At 49.1% G+C, this 11,520-nt stretch overlaps 1 protein-coding gene across 1 annotated transcript; it reads right to left on the bottom strand.

The window, feature by feature from the left end:
• Positions 1–706: 706 nt before the first annotated feature.
• On the bottom strand, positions 707–10,144 carry ANKRD9 (ankyrin repeat domain 9). The gene is made up of 2 exons (XM_032977185.2): positions 9,915–10,144; positions 707–7,258 (listed from the first exon to the last, which is right to left on the bottom strand). The coding sequence occupies exon 2, from the start codon at positions 6,790–6,792 to the stop codon at positions 5,359–5,361; it is 1,434 nt and encodes a 477-aa protein (XP_032833076.2). The 5' UTR covers positions 6,793–7,258; positions 9,915–10,144; the 3' UTR covers positions 707–5,358.
• Positions 10,145–11,520: the final 1,376 nt, after the last annotated feature.

Raw genomic sequence — 11,520 nt, forward strand, 5'->3', positions numbered from 1 at the left:
TGTGTTTAATTTGTTGTCCTTCCCCCGCACCTTCGATTAGTAGGTCACAAAAAGTCAGACCTCCCTCAAATATGACGTCACAAAGCTCTGCCCCCCTCCCCCCCAAAAAAAATAACACATGCTTCAAATCTCTTTAAACTATTGTCATTGCAGTGCGTATTTAATGTGGCGCTGCACTCTGATGTTGTAGGAGAAAACATTTATTTTAAACAGTCTATTTAATTAAGTATAACGTGTTGTCTATATATATTTAAAGTTGCGCATTTTGATGTGACGTCACATGTCTCAAACCCCCCCACCCCCTCGTCACACATCGTCACAAATGTCTGACCCCCCACCCCCCCCCCCCCCCAGGTGCGTGACGTCATTTATGGACGGCCCATAAGGATCAACACGAGCATCAAAAGATAATCAGCGTCATCATCGGCACCGCGAACAATATGAGCATCACGATTCGGTTCGCTCTCCCCCACCGCCTCTGTCCACCAAGCAGCTGGTCGATCGGCAGGTCACATGTTGTGGGGTAAAGTGTGAGTACCACAACAGTCTTCTGGAAGAGTGGAAGAGTGGATCTACGTACCCACGTGGAGGTGTGCTCCAGACTCCAGCCCCAACTGGTGGATGCCCTTCTGCCAGCAGTTGCGTGAGAAAGCTATTGCAGGGCTGCGCATTTACCAATGGCAATGAGCACTGTCCATACAATTCATTTTACGCGTATATTTGTTTTTATTCACTTATGTACACATCAAACTGGTGAACATTCTGTACAACACCCAATATGTATATATTTACACGCATATACACATTACACACAATTTACAACGGATATACAAAATGCCTCCTCTGACCGAAAACTGTTTAGCTAACCATTACAAGTTTCAGTCTTTTTTTATGGCCAACATTTCTATCTTCGAAGAAATGGCCAAAACACGTGGTTTTGGCAACTTGGCACGCATCGGCACTTTTTTTTCACAAGAAAAACATACCGATATAAACTTTCACTGAGATGAGAATCTGGCCTCTAACGTGTTAAACGCAAGACAATCATAGCTCCTGGTAGCAATCGATATAAACTTTCACTGAGATGAGAATCTGGCCTCTAACGTGTTAAACGCAAGACAATCATAGCTCCTGGTAGCAATCGATATAAACTTTCACTAAGATGAGAATCTGGCCTCTAACGTGTTAAACGCAAGACAATCATAGCTCCTGGTAGCAATCGCAGCCCAACCGCTTTCGGCTCCATCACAAATGTTGAGGGATTCGTTTAACATACCGTGTTTGCTATGGTGGTGTAAGACACATTATTTTCTCCTCTCTACTTTTAAACCAGCTCCCGACGCGTCATTTCCATAGCTATTATAACCTTTGCTCAATTCAAGAAACGCAATGGTTCTCATCGGCCGCATCGTCGTCCGCTTAAAATAACAATGTTACTTATCTTGCGTTGCGTACAATATTGACCAGCAGCGCATCACATTATTCTGATATGAACAATTAAAAGCCAGATTGAAATTAGAACACTTTAAAAGTAAAAAAAAAGATATATACTTTTTTAAGTGGCACGCAGTTTTGCTGGGTAGCGAGTTCCAATCCTTGGCCCCAGCGTATGAGAAGGCGCCGTTCCCCAAATTATGTTTTTGTACACGCGGGACGTCGTAGTCAAGAGTTTGTCTGCAGAGCGAGGACCGGCCTGTGATATATGAGATTTGATATGGGTTTTGAGGGTTTTGAGGGTTTTTGGACAAGTCGACTGGACATGTGTTTATATAGGCCATGCGCATTAATAGGCAGCAGAGTATATACTCGATGCAAAGGTGCACTGGGATCCGGCGCAACTCTCGAAGAGCGGGTGTGACACGACCGTGGAAGGCGAGTCCCATAACTAGCCACGCCGCTCCCTTACTGCTTGCGCAGTAAGGGCGCGATTGTCGGATTTTGGTAAATGCTTGGTGACAGGTTTCAGTAACGGCGCACAAATGAAACTGTTCTTGGAGGGGGTGCGATCGTGCATTGACCTCAGGACTTATTTCACACAGGCTGCACATTGAGCAGCTCAATCTTGGTTAAGGTTGGCACAGAGCCGGTCTTACAAAGTTGCCGCAAAACTCTGGGAAGAACGCATCGAGCACCGGGCATGTTGCTGATGGTATTAGAAGTGCCGTTGACACCCGTATGTGACGTAAAAACAACATAACTGGTAGGCACGGGGTGATGAGATAGAGCCACAACATCATGGCGTACACTTGAATAGTGAGGCTGTCTATTACCAGCAGTTACAGTCATGTGAATTCTTGCCACGAGCAGCCTTGGCACTGGATCTAACTGGTCGGCAATGTTCTCTCCCCTGCAGCCACGTCTGTGGCAAGGACGAAAAATATTGCGACTCAGGAGTAAGGCTCCGAGGGCCTAAGAAACTTGACATCCCGCCGCGTGCGTTTCCATGAGCCGCGTAACTCTGGAACGAACTCGAGTTGCCGCCCCCGCAGCGTTTGTCCCTATTGTTGTCAACTCGAGTTGCCGCCGCCGCAGCGTTTGTCCCTATTGTTGTCAACTCGAGTTGCCGCCGCCGCAGCGTTTGTCCCTATTGTTGTCAACTCGAGTTGCCGCCGCCGCAGCGTTTGTCCCTATTGTTGTCAACTCGAGTTGGGCTCCCAATTCGAGCTGCAGCCCCATGTGTTTTTTTACGTCAATTACGATTCGCCTGGATTCCCTGCTGTCAGAATTTTTGGGACAAGCGTAAATATGCCACCAAACATGTCAATGAAAGATGTCGGCGGGAGCATTTAATTGTACATCCGGTGGTAGTGAACGCCGCATTAGAATTCGTAGGAAACCTTTGCTTCCTGCCATTTGTGAATACCACGTAAGAAGTGACAGCCATAGAAGAAGAGACAGGACTGAATATGCCAGCAACTAGCACAACTTGGAGAATCTTACCCTGACTTTATTTCTTAAGACCTGACAATCTCATGTGATAACTCGAGTAACTCGGAAAATCTTGAAAACGCCAATATTAGTTTTATCTTTTTGTACAAACGACGAGAAATCAGGCCAGCTCCAGTTTACTTAAGTTAATTGTGCCATGGAAACAATGTATCAATCGCTGGCCGCTGTGCACTGTAGGCCCAAAATAGTCCTACAGCAGCCAACTGTGATAATAAATAAAAAAAACACCAAGAAAGCCTGCTTGCTAGCCACCGCAGCTTCTCTGCACAGCATTTCCAACCGAATGTTTGTGTCAGCTGGATATGTATGGCATGCAGGCGGGATTCCAAACTTGTCTGACGGCCAGTCTGTAGGGATGTAATAATTCACACTCTCTACGATTCAATGCGTTATCAAAATTCATAGATTCATTGTTTTCTCGAACCGATATTTTTTCTGCCATTGTGGTGAAACTAATTCCAAGATGGCATTCATCTGTGGAATCTTTAGTGGTATAAAAAGCATAAAATGAAAATGATACTTGTATTTATATTGCACCTATAACGTAACAAAACCTCTCACTGCAGTTATATATTTAGCCTATTGAGCCCCCTATTGGCAGCTTGTCCCTGTGTGGCACAAGGTGAACAAATCACCTGCCTGCAGGTGGGCATTAGTCTGCCAGCAAGGGGGCCATGTTCGCTATTGGTTGTTCCAGTTAGGTAATTTGCAAGTAATTTGGTTGCATTTGGCAGATTTAAACCATGACGCCGCCACGCATGGCCGACTATTTAGTTGCGACACTGAGCACCCACAATAATTTTAAGTGCACGATGGAGGTTCTTGTGCAGTATCGTGAGAATACGAACCAATTTTAATTCGGGTCTCAGTGACTCGTTACATTTCTATCCATCTGCACTCACATCGTGGGCTTAGTTTTAAAATAGGAATACAAGGAGGCAACCAATACCTTTAAATACTCTCCGTTTAGTAAACATTCCGATGTGAGCATCTGTCACATGCGGTGACAACTACAAAAAATATCTCCTAAAACGATTATTTAGCATTTATAAGTTCTAGCAGTGCATGTTTCATGTGAGAGTTACATGTAACATGGAGAGTGCTACACCGCCAGGGTGTTACAATGGAGGCTTAATCAATTGTTGTAATTTACGTCATCGCGGTTCTGGTGAATAGCGCATCGTGAGTGGGGTATGACCCTGCAAATCGTATTAAATATATTCTCACCTGCCCCCCCCACCACCCCGACTCCAAATGTTGCCTCTGAATAACGTGCAAAAAGATGGTGGTGCCCTTGCACAAATGGACATTGGAAGGGGGTGTAAGGAGGAGTGAGATTCTTGGAAGCCGAGGCAGCAATACGGCGACGGCTGTATCAGTCGTGGCAAAGTTAAAAATATGCGTGGAACGACTATATTGAAAAAAGAGGCCATTTGCCTTCTCGTAGGCATCTCCTGAATCAGCGACAACAAAAGCAAATCCTATTTGTTTTCATTTTTGGCATCTAAAGGGTACATCATTGTCAGAAATAAAAACCCGTCATGCATTATTGAATGCACTGTTCACACGATTCTCCTTTTAACGTCCGATATGTTCTGAATTCCTCATTGCCCGACATCCGTAATCAAACTCTCAAAACGAGCTGCATTGGCCGGAGTCGAGGCAACAACCGGGCTACGCTTTCTGTCGTCATCGCAAAGACGCTTGTGTGCTTACTTCTGGGAATCTCACGGATGTCGTCTGCTCTGCACTTCCGCCAATTACAAGTTAATCCCACCGATATCATAAGATGGCATTTGTCTCTAGGTGTCTTACACATTAATGTCTAAAATTACTGTGGATGTCAGGCGCAGGTGTAGGCTTACAAATGTCAGGAGTTTCCAAAAGGTGTTTCGTATTGATGAGCGTCACTGAGTCTCCAAATACACTTTTTTTCCATGAAAGCACAGCAATTCAGATATTTGGCCAATGCCTTTTGATCATTGCATTACATCTGTGAGGAATCTGGTGGTACTTGAAGAAACCTAAGAAACATACGAGAACATTGCTCGCAAAAGTCCGCACATAACCCAAATGCTGAATCCACTTGTTGTCCTGACCATCTCGAACAAACCTCTCAGCACCAGTGTATTTGGGAGTATCGAAAAAAAATCTGTTTATGATTCACCAGTCCTACCCTCACCCACTAAAGTGCTGAACTAAAGGCGTGGAATCGCCCTTCTATATATGCCTCGAACTTCAGTGGATGCCTGTCCGGGGGCTTCCACAGATGTCAAGAGCTTGCACAGACGTTTGAAACTTTCACGAAAGTCTGTCCCGGTGCTTCCACAGGAAGTCTGGAACTTCCAATGAAGCCCGTCTGGTGCCGCCACTCGGGACGCCTGTCTGGAACTTCCGTGGATATCGAGGCTAGATGCCATGGCGTATGGGCAGGGAATCGAGCATGGCGCCGCGTGCACGCTCCCCGCCGCGTAGGAGCTCTCTCAGGGCGCACGCGCGCAGGCTTGGTGGGGAGCGCCCCAGCGCACGCATCCACGTCTCGGTGCCCAGCAGCGCGCACCACCGCTCGGGCGCGCGCTCCAGTAGGGCGCGCGCGGACCCTGAGCTGGGGGGGCCGCGCCCCCCGGGCGGCGAGAAGAGGAGCAGCAGCTCCAGGCAGCGGGCACGTGCCAGGGCGTCGTGGGGGGCCCAGTCGTGGAGATCCTGGTGAGCCCGCTCGTTGAGGTTGCCACGGTTCCTCTCGTGGAGGTCCTGGCAGGGCAGCTCATTAAGATTCCGGGCAGCCCTCTCGTTAAGTTCACTGTGGGCCGTCTCGAGCAGGACCTGGGAGGCCCTTTGGTGGAGGTCCTGGTTGGTCAGTGAACCACGACGATGGGTGTGGATTTGGTGATGGTTATTATTGATTTGACAAGCCCTACACCCAGGGGGAACTGGTCCCCCATTTCCCTCTCGCTTGGACGACCCCAGGGGACCTTCCAGGGGCTCGAGCAGGGCGTCCAGCGGAAACTCACCCTGCATGTCCGCCACATCGGCCCGCGCCCCGTGCGCGAGAAGGATGCGCGTGCACTCAGGCTTGGCCAGCTGGCACGCCAGGTGCAGCGGGGTCCTGCCGGCTCCAGGACCCCACGTGGGCGTCACCTCGGCCGCGTTCACGTAGTCGGAGAGACGAAAGGAGTCGCTGCAGTGACGGGCCACGCGCAGCAGCAATAGCAGCAACTCCACGCGGTCGTAGCGTACAGCCGTGGCCAGGTGTGACGCGCCAAATGCGGGGCCCGGTGGGGCCAGGGCAGAAGGGGGGCCCAGCTTCTGCTGAAGCTGTTGGTGGTGCTGACTCTGAGTCTCATGGTCCTGCACACTTTGCTGGTGGTGACCTTGCTGATTCTGGTTCTTATGATACACCTGTTGGAGTCCGTCTCGATGAATGCTTTGTCTGACCTCCGGCTGCTGGTCTTGAGCCTCATGTTGATTATTCGAAGCTACTTGCTGGTGTTCCATTGATCTCTCTTGGTTCTCGAGATCTCCCTGCCAGTTGAGCATCTGCTGACCCTGCGTCGCTACGAGGCAGGGCCCGTCACCGAGGAGGTGTCGCGCGTAGGCGCGGTGGTCGTGCACGATGGCGTAGAGCAGCGCCTCGCTGGGGGTGTAGGCGGTGCGTGACGCATGCGGACCCCGCTCCCAGTGGAACACCCCCATCGTGCGCAGCTCCTCCAGGGCCCACGGCGGCCGGCGGTCGCGCACGGCGCGGTAGAAGATGAGCGACGAGTGGCGGCACTGGGCGTGGTAGCACTCGGCACGGCTCCACTCGCGCACACGGCTCGCGAAAGCCATCGCGTCGCCCTGCATGGTGCGGCCTTGCTTTGCGGGGTGCGGTGGAGGCGGGGTGCTGGGAGGGCTGGTGTGAGAAGTGGGGGGCCTGGGGGATGGAAGAGAGAGGAACGGGCAGGTCCTGGGTGTCTGGTGGGTTTTGGGTGGGTGGGTGGGGTAGTTCGGTAGGTCTGTAAGTGAGCCTTAAATGGTGGCTCTCAGCAGGCTCTGTCTAGTGGAGGTGTGAGGGTCCTGCGTGGCAGGCAGAGGTTGGCAGGGTATTGGGCCAGCGGTCTTTGGTTGGCAGAGGGATACCAATGGACAGTAGTTGGTGATCAACGGGCCTTGTAGAGCGACGGAGTTGATTGATCTCTCTGGAATTCTCTGTGGTCTGGGGGGCCTAGGTTTTCAGGTGGATCACAGCAGAATCTCTGGACCCTGGAACCTGCGGCACTTGGGGTGGAGTCTTCTCGCCCTGGGTCTCTGCATCAATTCGTTTTGCCAACTGCAGATAGAAAAATAAGTATGACAATAACATTAACACAGTATAAAGACGCCAGATGCACAGACAGAAAATTATCATCAGGGCTTAATGTCTCATTCAATATTTTCCAGAACGTTACAAGGCTGGCCTGGAGTAGGGGTTATCGGTGTAAGCTGGCAATGCCACCAGAGTACAAGGCACATCTATCCATAATAATCCTATACGTATTATTGTACCATGTATTGCAATAATCCTATGAAAAATATTATGCAGTATCATGAGGACAAAAGACGGCGAGATGGTTGTGGCACGCTGAAATAATTCCCGGAGCAGCGTTCCCAGACTGTACCGGCCACAACTTTGCACTGATTATGAACATAATAAAGAGTTACACATCATACATGCGTCCAGACTGTATTGCAAAGCCCGTGGACGGGTCAGAGTTTAAAACGTTTGTTAAACTGGGTTTGTATTGGCCACTCCTCAACTAAATTCAAACGTGTACTGCATTTGAAGCATGCCAAGAGCTACATTACACGTGATTACATGTTATTTGTAACAAACATAATTATTCGGGTCATTGCATTCCAGGAAATTGAAAAACTTCCATCCAAACATAAATATTGTTTGTGTGCGTGTACTGGTTGTGGGGAGCGGTAGTGTAGCAGTTAGCGTGCTGCGCTTTGAACATCAGTGACGAATATCTGAACTGGTCCTGGGCCTCCCTAGGTCGACTTAGCCTGAACTTAGTACCTGGTACGGTGTTTAAACATCGCCACTGCGGAGACAAAGGCGGCCGGGCGTGGTGCTGGCCACCCACCCCCTCGTGTGATGTGCTGGCCTTCATAGGTACTCGCTAACAGCACTCCCCTCAACAATCTGTTAAGGCTATACGGGGGATCTTTGCCTTTGTGTTGGGGTTATGCGATTAACAGTACAAAGGTTCATACAAAGGTAAAAGTGCAGCGCTAAAAGTTATTTCCGACGCCACTTTTGGCGGAAGGGTCTCTACTAGAGGGGGCTCTAGAACGCTCCTCTATCCCGAGTAGTTTTCGCCGAATCTTCCTCGTTTGGCCAGAGACGTCTCGGAAGAAGTGGGATTCCCCACACTTTACCGCAAACGACGCGCCCTGCCAATCGACAAATGTCGTGTAACAGTTTATATGCTGCAGTCAATCCTCCTATAACGCATGCTTTTCATAACGCGAATTGGATATAACGCGATTGAGTGAGCAGAAAGAATTACGTCGAGCGAGTTAGGAACCCGCAGTTGCACGGCTGCCTTGGCCGTGACATCACACAACTCGGGTTGTTGCTCGATGCTTCCCCAGATGCTACCCACGTTCAGCCTGCATACGCATCCCACATGTTATCGGGGACTGCGCTTTGCCTATATATGTTAGAACGCGATTTTTCCATAACGCGGTGTTCTTCAGAAACGCAACTACGGCCGCGTTATAGGAGAACAGACTGTATTGCTGAGTGACCAGAGGCGGGGAGATATAAGAAATGGGTCAATTATTTCAACCTCTCATTTGCAAGTCCGGTGTGCTAACAATTGCATCGCGGAAACAACCCCTTGCAAATACGGTCCAGTATATACTGAACCTTGAACACCCGTGTGTGCGTGCAGTGAATGAATGTACACGTGTGAGTCACGTATAAGTATGACTCAATTGGGACGACTATACACAGCAACCGTCGGTAACCCCCTACTTACTGGCAGCACAAGGTGCTGAATCACCTTGTGCTGCACAGGGCCAGTTCCCACTGGGGGTGCCCTGTCAAAACCACTCCGATCAACCCAGTTATCAAGATTAAGCGTTGCACGTGCGAACGCGTGATCGTCAATGTATAGGTCCGTGCACAGAGGATTGGTATTACCATCATGTAATGTCGATGTGTATGTAGCTTTTTTGCAAACGTGTACTGTATGCATACTTACTTAAAGTACTGCATATATGTCGCTATACAGCAAACGTAATGTGGAGAGATATGTCAGTGTGAATGTGTATTAGGGTAATGGCAGCATGTGTTCATGTCCTCTTGGATTAGTGGTAGTGTGGCGGTTCACGAATGAAACCAGCCACCACGGTTCGATTTCCACTCACAGCCACCAACAGCCACCAACACCAGTGGCGATTATTTGAACCGGCCCTGAGCCTCCCCTAGGTCGACTCAGCCTCAAATAAGTACCTGGTACGGTGCGTAAGCATCGCCACTCGGGAGACAAAGGCGGCCGGGCGTGGCGCTTGTCACCCCCCACACATTGTGTGTTGTGCCGGTCTTTCAGAGGCGCTCGGTAACAGCACTTGCCACAAAAGTATGTGAAAGCTATTCGGGGCTATCTGATGTTCTAGGCTATCTTGTGTTCTATGCGTGCACTCTATAAATTTGTGTAGATGTTTATTGTAATTATGCCAATGATCCCCCCCCCCCCCCCGACATCTTAGGAAAGCCACACCAAGCCCAAAGGATATACATTTGTCATGACAAAGCTGTGAGGCACACGTATTACCACTGCCGCTGATGCCATACTATAATAAATTCACGCCCCATACACATTTCTAGTCCTGTACATGACATGAACACGTTTCCTAATGCTGTACATTATGCCGTGAGCTATGCTGTGTGTGTGTGTGAGCCGACCGCAGCGTGAACATTAAATACCAGTTACCTGTTCTTCTCTCTGTGGCCCTTGCCCAGTCGTTCGGTCGAAACAGCAACAATCAGAACAAGGGTCTCGGCACGTTTATAAAGTGTAGCGGTGGGGGTGTAGGTGGGCGGTGTGGGGGGTAAAGTGACCACCACCGATGCACCTCCTCCTCTTGCCACGCGCCCTCCCCATGTCTCTCTCTCTCTGTCAACAACCACGGCACGAAGGCACGCGGGTCTGCTTGCAGGGGATCGAGTTTCGCTTCCCTCGGAGTCATTATTAATGGGGTTTTTATTAATAGAGTCGCCTTTAGCCCCGGGGGGGGGGGAGGTGCCATGGTGGGTAAGGGTCTATTCCAAGGTTGCCACCACACTCTCTGTACGTGTTCTGTGAAGCTCCATCAACAGGAATGATTATGGTCATGCTGCCCGTAAGTTGCGTAGCGCGCGTGTGTGTGTGTGTGTTTTTGTATTTATGATAATTTGTTTCAGTTCAGGTTCAGCGAAGGCCCTCTAGAGAGGCCCTCTCCAGGGAATGTTGGCCTACTCGTCCACGTTGGCCAAACGCCTTGGAAGAGGCGGAAATACCCCCACACCACACTCCACCTGCCTATCGACAAACTGTGCTGTGCCCATGTGTATATACTGTGGGGTGGACAGTGGCGGAATGAAGAAACGTGCACTTTGTTTCAACTGCCGCGCTGGGAGATCGACCTCTGGCTTGGAAATGCAGTGTACTGCCAACCACTTACACCACGGCAGATTCCGCCTATTATTAATATCGTACAGTACTGCATTAATGATATGCGAGAGGTATGTAATGACAACTGGCAAGCAAATTCCATTGCCTTCCACTCGGACTGAAACAATGATGATATTGATTAGGTTACTATGGTGTTCAACGTTTGATCTCTTGATCCCATCCACTCCCCACAAAATAACGGGATTGCTTCGCTGATGGCATCACCACTGATTTGTGCGACATGCTACTGCGATTATTGCTAAATACGAGGACAAACGCATGTTGGAAAGCATGTCAGAATCCATGCATATGCATGTTTTTCTTGATTTTCTTCCTCGTTATAATGTAGCTTTAGGCGGTTTTTACACGTTGGGAAAAAGATGACGTAACAGTGTTTTCAGCATCCATGTTTCAGCAGTCATGCCTTGTAATGTAATTATGTTTCGGCGGTGTTCTTTGGCATGCATGCCAGAGGACGTATTCCGAGGGGATTGAGCGATAAAATCACGTCTTGTGCAGGTGCCAGGTGGATTATTACAACACATAATCGTGGAAGATAGGTGGTGGCTTGGGGGGCCTTGATCCAGCAGTGGATTGATCATGGTTGATGATGGCTTTTGGCGAGTTCTCACCACCATGGGCAGGTTAAAAACAGTATGATGGACAGATGTTTATTAGAAAAAAACACATCAAGAGGTGTTGGATGATGATGATCATGAAAATTCACGTTTAAAAAAATACAAAAAAAATCAACATCCGTCAATAACCCAGTGGCATTAAAAGGGAAAACAAATATATAATATGCAACGTTTCAGGCAATGGTTCTTCATAGCACATAAATGTATATATTGAACTTCTTTCGCACCGTACATAGACAACCGTGCTA

Source organism: Petromyzon marinus, chromosome 3, assembly GCF_048934315.1.
Source record: "Petromyzon marinus isolate PM22_M1 ecotype Great Lakes invasive population chromosome 3, UKy_Petmar_22M1.pri1.0, whole genome shotgun sequence".
Lineage (NCBI taxonomy): Eukaryota > Metazoa > Chordata > Hyperoartia > Petromyzontiformes > Petromyzontidae > Petromyzon > Petromyzon marinus.